This window comes from Aquarana catesbeiana, linkage group LG10, assembly GCF_042186555.1.
Source record: "Aquarana catesbeiana isolate 2022-GZ linkage group LG10, ASM4218655v1, whole genome shotgun sequence".
Lineage (NCBI taxonomy): Eukaryota > Metazoa > Chordata > Amphibia > Anura > Ranidae > Aquarana > Aquarana catesbeiana.
In genome coordinates, this window is record NC_133333.1 from 255,473,636 (window position 1) to 255,489,056 (window position 15,421).

At 45.8% G+C, this 15,421-nt stretch overlaps 1 protein-coding gene across 4 annotated transcripts in view; it reads right to left on the reverse strand.

The window, feature by feature from the left end:
- Positions 1-209: 209 nt before the first annotated feature.
- The window catches only part of LOC141111404 (polynucleotide 5'-hydroxyl-kinase NOL9-like), a 71,218-nt gene continuing 56,006 nt past the window's right edge, over positions 210-15,421 (reverse strand). Inside the window, exons 4-6 of one of the 4 annotated variants that reach the window (XM_073603671.1) lie at positions 12,757-12,862; positions 6,744-6,882; positions 210-1,494 (exon numbers count right to left, since the gene is read on the reverse strand). In XM_073603671.1, the coding sequence (XP_073459772.1) occupies positions 1,484-1,494; positions 6,744-6,882; positions 12,757-12,862 (256 nt within the window). In that variant the 3' untranslated portion in view covers positions 210-1,483. The remainder of the gene's footprint in view (positions 1,495-6,743; positions 6,883-12,756; positions 12,863-15,421) is intronic. The other 3 variants (XM_073603676.1, XM_073603675.1, XM_073603670.1) reach the window with 3 other exon arrangements.

The window sequence follows — 15,421 nt, forward strand, 5'->3', positions numbered from 1 at the left end:
AACATTATCACTTATAATCTTTTGTTTCTAAATGTAAGGCTGCGTTTGGATTAACACCTACATCCAATCGCAGCACCCACTGTGTTTTGAACACGATGCAGTAAAAGCGCACAAAACAAGGCTTCCCCGCACTGCGCTCTGGTGTGAAAGGGCCCTTATTGTTTAGACAAAGGTCACACAACGGGTAAATGAAATACACGTACCACTGCTCTGTTCCAGTTTATCGTTTATTAACTCTTGAAACTACATTGTAGAAAGTCTTATTATTGTGGTCATTTCTTTATTACATGAAACATTTTATAAACATACACAGTAAACTGAAAAAATCTGAAAGGCGATTGTGACGTTTACTGCTTTGATGATAGTGAGTTAGACGGACATATTGCAGGGACACTGCATAATCCATGACTGCTTTCTCTTCTATTTATGTTATTACTATTACAATGCACTAAGTCTGGAGCACATTGGAGGACGCCGTCCTTGAATATTAGTCTGGGCACATGGGAAGAGTGCGCCTTCTATGGCTGTATTAGTCTGGGACACAATGGATGAGTGTGCCTCGTTATCTGTATAAGAATCTGGAACACTGGCTGAGTGCGCCTTCTTAACTGTATTATGGGACACATTGGATGAGTGTGCTTTCCTTGACTGGAATAGAATCTGGGACACATTGGACAAGTGCACTTTCCATGACTATTAGTCTGGGACACGTTGGATGAATGTGCCTTCCTTGGTGGGGATAGAATCTGGGACACATGGGATGACTGCGCCCTCCATGACCGCACATCTGGGACACATTGGTTGAGCGTGCCTTCCTTGACCGTGTGTCTGACACATTGGTTGAGCACTCCTTCCTTGACCCTACGTCTGGGACACATTGGTGGAGAGCACCTTCCTTGACCCTACGTCTGGGACACATTGGTGGAGAGCACCTTCCTTGACCCTATGTCTGGGACACATTGGTTGAGCACGCCTTCCTTGACCCTACGTCTGGGACACATTGGTTGAGTGAGTCTTTGACTGTATTAGTTGGAGACAATTTAACACCTCGTTGACTATTAGAATCTGGAACACTGGCTGAGTGTGCCTTCCTAGTGTGGGACACATTGGCTGGGTGCACTTTCTTGACAGTATTAGCCTGGAGCACATTGGCTGGGTGCACCTTCTTGACTGTATTTGCTCTATTTGTAACACTGATGCAATCTGAAGGCCTGATTTTTTTTTTTTTTTTTTTTTATCGTTTTGCATATTATTTTTTTTTTGGTAAGAGCCAGCTGTTTGGGCTCTTTATTTTAAGTGTTATATAAGCTTTTTCAAAAACAGTCTGAAACGTAACAAAAAATAATTTAATAAAACAAAAGGGGATTTGACAAAAAAAAAAACTTAGAGATGTTCGCGGCATTTGAGGTGTTTCTTTCTCTTCATCTTCCCCGAGCCGTAGATTGTGAAGTCATAGTCTGAGATGACGTAGGGAATCTCCCCATTAATTCCAGGCTGGAAAACAAGAGAGAAGAGAAATGCTTAGATAAGAAATCTTAAAGCGGCTACTGAACAATAAAAAAAAAAAAAGGGAGCTGATGTAACGGGTTCCAGCTCCAGAAAGAGAACTATTACAGAGAAAACTGTCAAAATACCTGTGTGAGAAGCCTCAGGCTAAAGCTGGCATTCTTCAATTCCTGAGCAGCACACTAATCGGACCTCTAGGTGTCGCTGAAGGTCCCTCCCTGGAACTAGCACAGGCAGGCTGATTGCCAAAAAGCACAAGCATTTTCCTATGGATTCCGGAAAAACACCGCCAACCCTCAAACATGAACACAGCCTCTTACTTCGTATTGCTCTGGGACCCTTTCCATACTCATTTGGAATGGTCATACAACAATTATTCCTTTACTTGGTCATACTTACTTTTTTTTTTTCTTCTATATTAGATCAGGGTTCTAAACAAAAAAGGGCCATTTTACTGTCCTTCAGACTTTAGAGGGGCCAGACTATGGCTGAGAGTAGAAAAGGCCCCATTGAGGGCGGGAAGGACGCGGTACCCCCCCCATCATCATGTGCACTAGCGGGCAGAACAGGGCACCCCCCCAATGGGGGCGTTGGCGGGAGAACAAGGTGCCCCCCATAGTGGTCGTCAGCAGGAAGAACAAAGCACCCCCCCTCCCGGGCATCAGCGGGAAGAACAAGGCTGCCCCCCCTCCCGGGCATCAGCAGGAAGAACAAGGCCGCCCCCCCCCAAGCGTCAGCGGGAAGAACAACCTGCGCACCCTCCCCCCATCGTGGATGTCAGCGGGAGGAAGCAAGCAGCAAAGGGCTGAATCTGGCCCCTGGGCCACAGTTTGGAGATGAGTGAACTACACCATAAATGTCATGATAGTCACCTGACTGCACTTTTACTATATTACATTACTAAGCACTCTGATAATTCCCTTAGAGGAGACCATGGATTGCAGAAGAATCTCTGAAGAATAAATGGAGACACGCTCGTTTACTTCGCTCTCCCTAAACACATCCATTCATTTAAGGATTTGAACTCGGTTGAATGTGACTTTGCCTCAAAAGAACGCAATCTACAAGATGTCTCCTGCAAATGTATAAAGCCCTAAACATTGCAAGTCTGTTTTCCGGTTATTTGCTACAGTGGGAAAAAGATTTCAGCACAAATATTACTGATGACCAAAAAAAAACAATTATACTACAGCTATCACATGCTTCCTCTAAAAAATATGTTTTTTTTAAATTCCATACATTATGGCACTGCACTTTACTCCAGGCTTATTGGGATATATTCTTCCCATCATCGAAAAAGATTCAGGGCTCAACAGACCCCAGGAATTCTTGGTGTATGTTTCATTGTACAGGTGAACCAATATGCCAACGTAAAACATTATACTCGGTCTACTATCCTCCACCTCGTCGTCTTTACAATATACTGAATACTTTTTGTCACAATAAGTTATTATTTATTAACCACTTCCCGCCCGCCCTATAGCGGATTGACGTCCGGGAAGTGGTTGTGTTATCCTGACTGGACGTCATATGACGTCCAGCAGGATAACATGCCGCAGCGCGCCCCCGGGGGCACGCATCGCGGCGATCGGTGGAGCGGTGTGTCAGTCTGACACACCGCTACACGGATCTTGGTAAAAAGCCTCCGGCGGAGGCTCTTTACCACGTGATCAGCCGTGTCCAATCACGGCTGATCACGCTGTCAATAGGAAGAGCCGTTGATCGGCTCTTCCTCACTCGTGTCTGACAGACGCGATTAGAGGAGAGCCGATCGGCGGTTCTCCTGGCAGGGGGGGTCTGTGCTGATTGTTTATCAGCGCAGCCCCCCCTCAGATCACCACACTGGACCACCAGGGATCGCCACTAGGACCACCAGGGAAGGGGCAACATGTGGATGGCCAGGTATGTACCCCATGGCCATCCACATGTGCCCAGTCAGTGCCAATCAGTGCCCACAAATGGGCACTGATTGCCACCATTATGTTGCAGTGATGCCCAACAATGCCACCCTTAGGGGCATCACTGCAAACAACCAGTGCCGTCAGTGCCACCCATCAGTGTCCATTCATTCCACCTGTCAGTGCCCATCCGTGCCCATCAGTGCCCATCTATCAGTGCCCATCCATGCCCATCTGTGCCAACTATCAGTGCCACCCATAAGTAACCATCAGTGCCGCCTATGAGTGCCCATCAGTGCCACCTATGAGTGCCCATCAGTGCCACCTATGAGTGCCCATCAGTGCCACCTATGAGTGCCCATCTGTGCCACCTATGAGTGCCACCTATCAGTGCCCATCAGTGCCGCCTATCAGTGCCCATCAGTGCCCGTCAGTGCCACCTCATCAGTGCCACCTCATTGGTGCCACCTCATCGGTGCCCATCAGTGCCGCCGTATCAGTGCCAGTCAGTGCCCGTCAGTGCAGCCATATCAGTGCCCGTCGTTGAAGAAGAAAACGTACTTATTTACAAAAAAATTTTAACAGAAACAAAGAAAAACTTGTTTTTTTCAAAATTTTCGGTCTTTTTTTATTTGTTGCGCAAAAAATAAAAACCGCAGAGGTGATCAAATACCACCAAAAGAAAGTTCTATTTGTGGGAACAAAATGATAAAAAATTTGTTTGGGTACAGTGTAGCATGACTGCGCAATTGTCATTCAAATTGCGACAGCGCTGAAAGCTGAAAATTGGTCTGGGCGGGAAGGTGTCTAAGTGCCTGGTATTGAAGTGGTTAAGGTACTTATATAGCGCCGTCAATTTACGCAGCGCTTTACATATACATTGTACATTCACATCGGTCCCTACCCTGAAGGAGCTTACAATCTAAGGTCCCTAAACTCACATTCATATACTAGGGCCAATTTGTAGACAGAAGCCAATTAACCTACCAGCATGTCTTTGTAGTGTGGGAGGAAACCGGAGTACCCGGAGGAAACCCACGCAGGCACAGGGAGAACATGCAAACTCCAGGCAGTGTCGTGATTGGGATTCGGACCAGCGACCCTTTTTGCTGCTAGGCGAGAGTGCTAACCACTACACCACTGTGCCGCCTAAGTTCAAGTATATTACATGCATTGTTGTATTAGACAGGAATTGGGGAGGCTGACCACATTCCCTCATTTTCATGACTCTTGGATCTACCTAGGTGATGCACCTTACCAGACTGACAAACAAAAGGTTACGCCATATATGGTCATGTTTGCACGTTTCTGCACCTTGTGCTGCCATTTTCTATTTCATGTATGTTATGCTTAGGCTTGGTTCATACGACTTAGTGCCACTTTGCCTGGAGACTTCGAAGCAGGGAATACCTGTGTAATCTTCCTGTAATGTCAGATCCAGATCACATCAATCAAGATGAGGATCCGACTTAGCGGCAACTTCCATTAAAGTCTATGGGCACAAGTCAGATAGAAGTTGTCCTAAAGTAGTACAGGAACCTTTTCTAAAGTCCGAGCGACTTCAGTAGTGCTAATCTCATTGACTAACATTGGATTTCACATGTTATACGGCTTGGGGGTCTCACGTCGGATCCTAAGTCACAGGAGCGTGAACCGAGCCTTACATGTATGTTATTCTAATTACAAAAAATAAGAAGAATGATAATCCCTCTCTGACGTTCACATTGATACCTCAAGTGTGGTGAAATCACTGTGTGTACACATATGCATGTGGAACCTACATGTATACATTTGCACGTGAGCATGGGGAGATGGGTGCTTTAAAAATGTTTTTACATAGTTACTCTGGTAAAAAAAAAAAAAAAAAAAAAAAAAAGACACAAGTCCAATCCAATTCAAACAATAGAAGGGAAAATAAAATTATACAATCCTATACCCACAGTTGATCCAGAGGAAGGCAAAAAAAAAACCCCAAAAAAAACAACCCCTAAAAACGCCTCTAAAAGCATGATCCAATTTGCTACAGCAGGAGAACAAATTTCTCCCCAATCCCCCCAGGGGGTAATCAGATTTTCCCTGGATCAGCTTTACCTATAAATGTCAGTACCCAATAATATGTACATTTAGGAAAGAATCCAGGACTTTCTTAAAGCAATCTACTGAGTTGGCCAAAACCACCTCTGGTCTATTCCACATCTCTTACTGTGAAGAAACCTTTCCATATTTGGAGCTTAAACCTCTTTCCCTCTAGATGTAAAGAGGCCCCCTTGTCCTCTGTGATGAGCTTAAAGTGAATAACTCAACACCAAGTTCACAATATGGACCCCTTATGTATTTATACATGGTGATCATATCCCCCTTATTCTCCTCTTCTCAAGAGAATAAATTCAGTTCCTCTAATCTTTCCTCATAGCTGAGCTCCTCCATGCCTCTTATCAGTTTGGTTGCCCTTCTCTGCACTTTCTCCAGTTTCCAGATATCCTTTTTATGAACTGGTGCCCAAAACTGAACTGCATATTCCAGATGAGGTCTTACTAATGATTTGTACAGGGGGGGCAAAATTCTCTCTCTCTGGTGTCCATACCTCTTATACAAGAAAGGACTTTGCTTACTTTGGAAACCGCAGCTTGGCATTGCATGCTATTATTGAGCTTATGATCTACCAAAACCCCCAAAAATTAGGACCAATGGCCTTGAAATGACAGAGCTCAATTCTTTTAGGATCTGTGTGGTTCTAAAAATAGAAGGTTTTTATACCCTAATGCAATCTCTGCATTAGGATAAAAAACATTCCGTGTTCAGCTCCTGCTGATCTCAATTACAGCCAGTAAGGAGAGAGCTGGGCGAGCTCACACGAGTGTCCCCATAGCAAGAGGGTGGGAGGAGCCTAGAGCATCAGTGGGGGACCCCAGGGGGAGGAGGATCAGTCTGATCTGTGCAATGCTATTGCACAGAGCAGGCAAGTATGACATGTTTAGCATTTTTTTTTTGTTTTTTATTCCTAAAAAAAAAAAAAAAAAAAAAAAAGTGGGGGATGGAGGTTCCTCCTCCTCAGTCAGCAGCCAGCCCGACAGTTTGTAGCAGACCCAGGCTTCCCAGAGAACAGTGCCCAGGAACTACGGTGCTGGGAGGGTGGCTGTAGAGCCACTTTGTTCACTTTTATATGAAGGCCCAACACTAGATGCAAATGGTGACACCTGGATCATGGCTGCAGATCCGGGTATAACCATTTGCCCCGATGATAAACCAGTATGTCCCAAGGCCTGGAAATAGTTAAGCTGGTGTCAAGACCACCCCCCCAGGTTTCTTATTTCACTCTTGATTGAAAAGAGACAATACCTGGTTCCTGAAGATGCTGTGGGGTATAGATATGTTTCCAATTTGCAGGCAATTCACCAATCGCAGAGCAGCTGGAGGGATGGATGGGTGTAAGGATGTGGTAGACCCTTTTTCTCCATGTTAATTCCCCGAATAATACCTGGTGAGACAAGAACAATTGGTCAATGTAACCAATTACTGGCCACCCAATGTTTTCGCTCTCCTCTCCTGGAGTAAAAAAACAAGGAGCCCAAACGGGCATTTGACTCTTATGACTAGCCATGCAGATAGTTTTCCCCTCTGTCCCAACTCACCAAACCCCAGGCAGTCACAGACTAGCGTCTGTGTGAGGATCACCGGGGGATGTACGTCGGCAAGGTGGCACGGGCAGGCAGAATCACGTACATACACGTGATCTGCCTCCCGCGGGTGGGCGAGGCGGTCCGCTTTTGACCAGCGGCGATCAGAGGTGAGGGGGAGACCATCCATTCGTGGCCCCCCCCTCGCGATCGCCGCCGGCCAAATCAGATCATTCCTCTGCTGCTGTATGCTAAACAGCAGCAAAGGAAATGATGTCATCTCTCCTCGGCTCGGTATTTTCCGTTCCGGCGCCGAGGAGAGAAGACTGCAATGTGAGTGCACCAAACACTACACACACAGTAGAACATGCCAGGCACACAAAACACCCCCGATCCCCCCCCCCCCCCAATCACCCCTCCCCCCTGTCACAAACTGACACCAAGCTGTTTTTTTTTTTTTCTGATTACTGCATGGTGTCAGTTTGTGACAGTTACTGTGGTGGGACAGTTAGTGTTAGGCCCCCTTTAGGTCTAGGGTACCCCCCTAACAAAGTTTTAACCCCTTGATCACCCCCCGTCACCAGTGTCATTAAGCGATCATTTTTCTGATCGCTGTATTCGTGTCGCTGGTGACGCTAGTTAGGGACGTAAATATTTACGTTCGCCGTCAGCGTTTTATAGCGACAGGGACCCCCATATACTATCTAATAAATGTTTTAACCCCTTGATTGCCCCATAGTTAACCCTTTCACCACTGATCACCGTATAACGGTAAAGGTTTAGCCCCCTGATCGCCCGGCGGTGATATGCGTCGCCCCAGGCAGCGTCAGATTAGCGCCAGTACCGCTAACACTCACGCACGCAGCATACGCCTCCCTTAGTGGTATAGTATCTGAAGGGATCAATATCTGATCCGATCAGATCTATACTAGCGTCCCCAGCAATTTAGGGTTCCCAAAAACGCAGTGTTAGCGGGATCAGCCCAGATACCTGCTAGCACCTGCGTTCCCTGCGATCGCTAACAGTTTTTTTGGTAGCATTTTGGTGAACTGGCAAGCACCAGCCCCAGGCAGCGTCAGATTAGCGCCAGTACCGCTAACACCCACGCACGCAGCGTACACCTCCCTTAGTGGTATAGTATCTGATCCGATCAGATCTATAATAGCGTCCCCAGCAGTTTAGGGTTCCCAAAAACGCAGTGTTAGCGGGATCAGCCCAGATACCTGCTAGCACCTGCTTTTTGCCCCTCCGCCTGGCCCAGCCCAGCCCACCCAAGTGCAGTATCAATCGATCACTGTCACTTACAAAACACTAAACACATAACTGCAGCGTTCGCAGAGTCAGGCCTGATCCCTGCGATCGCTAACAGTTTTTTTTTGGTAGTGTTTTGGTGAACTGGCAAGCACCAGCGGCCTAGTACACCCCGGTCGAGGTCAAACCAGCACTGCAGTAACACTTGGTGACGTGGCGAGTCCCATAAGTGCAGTTCAAGCTGGTGAGGTGGCAAGCACAAGTAGTGTCCCGCTGCCACCAAGAAGACAAACACAGGCCCGTCGTGCCCAGAGTGCCCTTTCTGCTGCATTCGCCAATCCTAATTGGGAACCCACCACTTCTGCAGCGCCCGTACTTCCCCCATTCACATCCCCAATCAAATGCAGTCGGCTGCATGAGAGGCATTTTCTTTATGTCCTCCCGAGTACCCCTACCCAACGAACCCCCCCAAAAAAAGATGTGTCTGCAGCAATCGCTGATATAGGCGTGACACCCGCTATTATTGTCCCTCCTGTCCTGACAATCCTGGTCTTTGCATTGGTGAATGTTTTGAACACTACCATTCACTAGTGGAGTATTAGCGTAGGGTACAGCATTGCACAGACTAGGCACACTTTCACAGGGTCTCCCAAGATGCCATCGCATTTTGAGAGACCCGAACCTGGAACCGGTTACAGTTATAAAAGTTAGTTACAAAAAAAAAAAAAAAAAAATTAATATAAAATATATATATATAAAAAATAGTTGTTTTATTGTGCTCTCTCTATTGTTCTGCTCTTTTTTACTGTATTCTATTCTGCAATGTTTTGTTATTATGTTTTATCATGTTTGCTTTTCAGGTATGCAATTTTTTTATACTTTACCGTTTACTGTGTTTTATTGTTAACCATTTTTTTGTCTTCAGGTACGCCATTCACGACTGAGTGGTTATACCAGAATGATGCCTGCAGGTTTAGGTATCATCTTGGTAGTATTCTTTTCAGCCCAGCCAGCGGTCGGCTTTCATGTAAAAGCAATCCTAGCAGCTAATTACCCTCTAGACTGCTTTTACAACCCCCACCGTCTTCCGTGTTTTTCTCTGGCTCTCCTGTCTCAACAGGGAACCTGAGAATGCAGCCGGTGATTCAGCCAGCTGACCATAGAGCTGATCAGAGACCAGAGTGGCTCCAAACATCTCTATGGCCTAAGAAACCGGAAGCTACGAGCATTTCATGACTTAGATTTCGCCGGATGTAAACAGCGCCATTGGGAAATTGGGAAAGCATTTTATCACACCGATCTTGGTGTGGTCAGATGCTTTGAGGGCAGAGGAGAGATCTAGGGTCTAATAGACCCCAATTTTTTCAAAAAAAGAGTACCTATCACTACATATTGCTATCATAGGGGATATTTACATTCCCTGAAATAACAATAAAAATGATAAAAAAAAAAAAAAAAAGAAAGGAACAGTTTAAAAATAAGAAAATAACGCAATCGTCGGTCTGGCGTCAAATGTAAACAGCAATTGCACCATGCATATGAGGTATCACCGCGAACGTCAGATCGAGGGCAGTAATTTTAGCAGTAGACCTCCTCTGTAAATCTAAAGCGGTAACCTGTAAAGGCTTTTAAAAATGTATTTAGTTTGTCGCCACTGCACGTTTGTGCGCAATTTTAAAGCATGTCATGTTTGGTATCCATGTACTCGGCCTAAGATCATCTTTTTTATTTCATCAAACATTTAGGCAATATAGTGTGTTTTAGTGCATTAAAATTTTAAAAAAAAAAGTGTGTTTTTTCCCCAAAAAATGCGTTTGAAAAATCGCCGCGCAAATACTGTGTGAAAAAAAAAAAATGAAACACCCACCATTTTAATCTGTGGGGCATTTGCTTTAAAAAAAAATATATAATGTTTGGGGGTTCAAAGTAATTTTCTTTCAAAAAAAATAATTTTTTCATGTAAACAAAAAGTGTCAGAAAGGGCTTTGTCTTCAAGTGGTTAGAAGAGTGGGTGATGTGTGACATAAGCTTCTAAATGTTGTGCATAAAATGCCAGGACTGTTCAAAACCCCCCCAAATGACCCCATTTTGTAAAGTAGACACCCCAAGCTATTTGCTGAGAGGCATGTTGAGTCCATGGAATATTTTATATTGTGACACAAGTTGGGGGAAAAAGACAAATTTTTTTTTTTTTTGCACAAAGTTGTCACTAAATGATATATTGCTCACACAGGCCATGGGAATATGTGAAATTACACCCCAAAATACATTCTGCTGCTTCTCCTGAGTACGGGGATACCACGTGTGAGACTTTTTGGGAGCCTAGCCGCGTACGGGACCCCGAAAACCAAGCACCGCCTTCAGGCTTTCTAAGGCCGTAAATTTTTGATTTCACTCTTCACTGCCTATCACAGTTTCGGAGGCCATGGAATGCCCAGGTGGCACAAAACCCCCCCAAATGACCCCATTTGGAAAGTAGACACCCCAAGCTATTTGCTGAGAGGTATAGTGAGTATTTTGCAGACCTCACTTTGTCACAAAGTTTTGAAAATGTTTTTTATTGTCTTTCTTCATTTTCAAAAACAAATGAGAGCTGCAAAATACTCACCATGCCTCTCAGCAATTTCCTTGGGGTGTCTACTTTCCAAATGGGGTCATTTGGGGGGGGGGTTGTACTGCCCTGCCATTTTAGCACCTCAAGAAATGACATAGGCAGTCAAACTAAAAGCTGTGTAAATTCCAGAAAATGCACCCTATCTTGTAGACACTATAACTTTTGCGCAAACCAATAAATATACGCTTATTGACTTTTTTTTTACCAAAGACATGTGGCCAAATACATTTTGGCCTAAATGTATGACTAAAATTGAGGTTATTGGATTTTTTTTTTATAACAAAAAGTAGAAAATATCATTTTTTTTTTTCAAAATGTTCGGTCTTTTTCCGTTTATAGCGCAAAAAATAAAAATGGCAGAGGTGATCAAATAACATCAAAAGAAAGCTCTATTTGTGGGAAGAAAAGGACGCAAATTTCGTTTGGGTAAAGCATTACATGACCGCGCAATTAGCAGTTAAAGCGACGCAGTGCCAAATTGGAAAAAGTCCTCTGGTCCTTAGGCAGCCAAATGGCCCAGGGCTGAAGTGGTTAAAGCAACAAAGTGGATAAAAAAAATAAAAATGTAAGACCGTGTAAAAAAAGAAACAAAAAAAGTTGGGAAAAAAAAATTTCAAATCGCCCTCCCCCCCCCCCCATGCTTACATGTAAAATTGTGACCATACCACACATAAGGTATCGCCGCAAACGTCAGAGCAATCATTTTAGCTCTAGACCTCCCAACACTAAACTGGTAACCTGTAAAGGCTTTTTTCGTTAATCAAGATTTTTAGGTATCGCAGTTTGGCGCCACTCTGTGGGTGCACGCAATTTAAAAGTGTGACATGTTTGGCATCTATTTACTCAGCTCAAATACCATGACACAAAAAAAAAAAACTGCATCACCCTTTTTTTTTTCTCTAGGGTCTCTGCTACATACTCTATCTATACACACACACACTTTTTCATTTTGTTTAGGGGGGGTTCCAAGTAATTTTCTAGCAAAGAAAATACAGATTTTATCTTGTAGGAGAGGGATATGCAATTAGCGGACCTCCTGCTGTTGCAAAACTACAAGTCCCATCATGCTCTGCCTCTGGGTATCTTGCTATGCCTCATGGGACTTGTAGTTCTGTAACAGCTGGAGGTCCGCTAATTGAAAAATGTCAGAATTGGCCTTGGTGGGAACTGGTTAAGCAACTACAGCAGAGATGAGTCAAGTCACTGGACAGGCTGTACAGTGTGGGGGGGGGGGGGGCGGGGCGGTGTTAATCTCAGAACTGGATGGACAGAAAATCAAATCCTCTCATTTGTGCATTCCATCTTGAGATGTCTGCCAGTTCAAAACACTGAATTGCATCAAGTTTAGGTGACACTCAAGCTGGCCATAGATGGATTAACATTTGGCCGGTTCAGTAGGGTCCAGCTGAATTTCAATCTATGGCCATTCCTGCTTGAACGATTGACCTCTGTCAAAGGGGAATGTAGGAAAGCGATTGTTAATCAGCAGCCTCTGATCAATGTATTCTGACAGGGAAGTCGTCGCCCCCGCTGTCAGAATACAATGGTACAGCGGGGAAGATTCCTCCATCCACCTCACTTGTATGGATGGAGGAATCTTTTCTTTGATCAGCCCAGAATAAATTGCATCTACTTATCCAATTTATCACCAGAATGACATAATGTGCTGACACTGCTCTACTTCTGTCTGAATTGTGAGAGAAAGAGAAAGACAGAACGAAAAAAGAAAGCGAGAGATGTGGGAGAGAGTAAAGAAAAGAGTAAGATATGGGGCAGGGCTTAAAAAAAAAAAAAAAAAAAAAAGAAGTTCTGTAGGACAGAGCAGGGGGAGAGAGTGCAAAGTGTTATTTACCAGGATCTCTATACTGACCTCGTAAGGCACGAAGCTGTTAAGAGGAATGATCTGCTCAAACTGCTGCAACTTGCCAATGTAGCCCAACATGGCGAGATCTCTCAGGAACCACCCGTGACAACGTCTGAAAGGGAAAAAATAAAGCTGAGAAAATTTTTTTTAAAAAGATGGCTTATACAGCACTTCCTATTACTTGAAATATGTGAAGTACTAATGTCCCCTATTTTGTTCATAGTAACCCATCAGCATTGGTGTCAGTGGACACAATAACAACCTCCAATCATGTTGTCAATAAACACAACAATAGGCCCCCAGCACTGGTGTCAGCTGACCCAATAAACACCTGCGGCATTTGTGTCAGTGGGCGCAACAATAACCCCTACTCATGTCACCAGTGGACGCAATAAGCCCCAGCATCATCTCCCATCATTGGCGTCCATGGACGCAATAAGCCCCAGCATCCCCCCCCCAATCATTGGCGTCAATGGACGCAATAAGCCCCAGCATTGGTGTCAAAGCAATAACAACCCCCAGCTTTGTCATCAATGGACACAATAATAACCACCAGCTTTGGTGTCAGTGGATGCAATAATAAGCACCACCCCGTGACATTAGTGAATTCAGTAATTGCTGCCATCAGTACTATTACACCCCCCCCCCCCCCCCATATTGACTCGTAGTCAGGGGGGGGGGGGGGACGCTGGGACTTGTAGTCAGGGAGGGTGGGACGCTGGGACTTGTAGTCAGGGAGGGTGGGACGCTGGGACTTGTAGTCCTCCTCCGGGGGAGACACACCTGTCCGGGGCCCAGTAGCAGGACACACACTCCCTCCTCGGCCAGCACGGCGGACATGGAGGGGGTCGGGCTCTCCTGGGAGGTGGATGGCCGGGACTCGGAACTCTCCGGGCCGCTCATCTTCTTCCTTCTCTTCGCTCCGGTATGCCGAGCCCGCTGTGATCGGCTCTTCCCCGGGCGGACCTTCAGGACGGCTCCGGACTGGGCGGGGAACATCCGGGGATCCATCTCTCTCTCTCTCTCTGTCTGAGGAAATGACAGGAGACGCTCGGCGCTTTCCCGCTCCTCCTGTACGCCCACCCAGACCCGCCCCTCCGCGCCAGCGTCCGGACGTACAACGCAGCGTGTGTCCGGGTCACATGACCCGGAAATAGTGCCACAGACTGGAGCTCCAGTCTACAGCCCGATATTGGATCTCGCGAGATCTCCTGCCAGGTGACCTTCAGGAGTCCCACAGGGCGTCCGGCCGCTGACCGCCATCTTGGTTGTGGCAAACTGTATGTTGAAATCCCCGCTATCTCGGCCGCTGTACCGGGAATGTTATCCTCTTACAGGATACATCTATCCCTGCTCTGGTCTACCAGCCCGCAGGAAAGGAGCCTGGCTGCGGGTTTGACGTGGACGGTGGTCAACGGGCGCCATCTTGGTTGTGGCAGCCATGTTGGCATTAGTAGCAAATCTCTGAGGAGGAGGAATTTTTTTTTAATTTTTAATTATTAAACTAAAGTGAAGGGCCATGGAGGTGTTCAGTGTAACATTACAACATTTCCAGGGTCTGTTTACAGCTGAGGAGGGGCTCACTTTTGTTGCCAGCAGTTTAGACATTAACCACTTCCCTACCAGGCCAATTCTGACATTTCTCTCCTACATGTAAAAAATCATCATTTTTTTGCTAGAAAATTACATAGAACCCCCAAACATTATATATGTTTTTTTTTTTTTTTTTTTTTTTTAGCAAAGACTCTAGAGAATATAATGGCGGTTGTTGCAAAAAAAAAGTTTTGTGTTTTTATTAAAAAAAATTAAAACAGTAAAGTTAGCCCAATGTTTTTGCATATTGTGAAAAATGAAGTTACGCCGAGTAAATAGATACCTAACATGTCACGCTTCAAAATTGCACACGCTCGTGGAATGGCGCCAATGTTGGGTACTTAAAAATCCCCATAGGCGACGCTTGAAATTTTTTTACTGGTTACATGTTTTGAGATACAGAGGAGGTCTAGTGACGAAATGATTGCTCTCGCTCCAACGTTCGCGGCGATACCTCACATGTGTGGTTTGAACACCGTTTTCATATGTGTGCGGGACTTACGTATGCGTTCGCTTCTGCGTGCGAGCTCACGGGGACAGGGGCGCTTTAAAAAAAAAAAAATTTATTGTTAACCAGTTGCCGACCACCGCACGACGATGTACGTCGGCAGAGCGGCACGGGCAGGCAAAAGGGCTTACAGGTACGTCCTTGCCTGCCCGCAGGTGGGGGGTCCGATCGGACCCCCCCCCCCCGTGCCTGCGGCGGTCGTCAAATCCTCCCCGGCGATCGGTGGTGAGGGGGAGGCCATCCATTCGTGGCCCCCCCCCCTCGCGATCGCTCCCAGCCAATGGGATCATTTCCCTGCCTCTGTATAGTACACAGAGGCAGAGGAAATGATGTCATCTCTCCTCGGCTCGGCATTTTCCGTTCCGGGCCGAGGAGAGAAGACTGGAATGTGAGTGCACCAAACACACTACACACACACAGTAGAACATGCCAGGCACACAAAACACCCCCATCCCCCCCCCCCCCCCCCCCCCGATCACCCCCCCCCCCTGTCACAAACTGACACCAAGCAGGTTTTTTTTTTTTCTGATTACTGCATTGGTGTCAGTTAGTGACAGTTAGAAGTGGTAG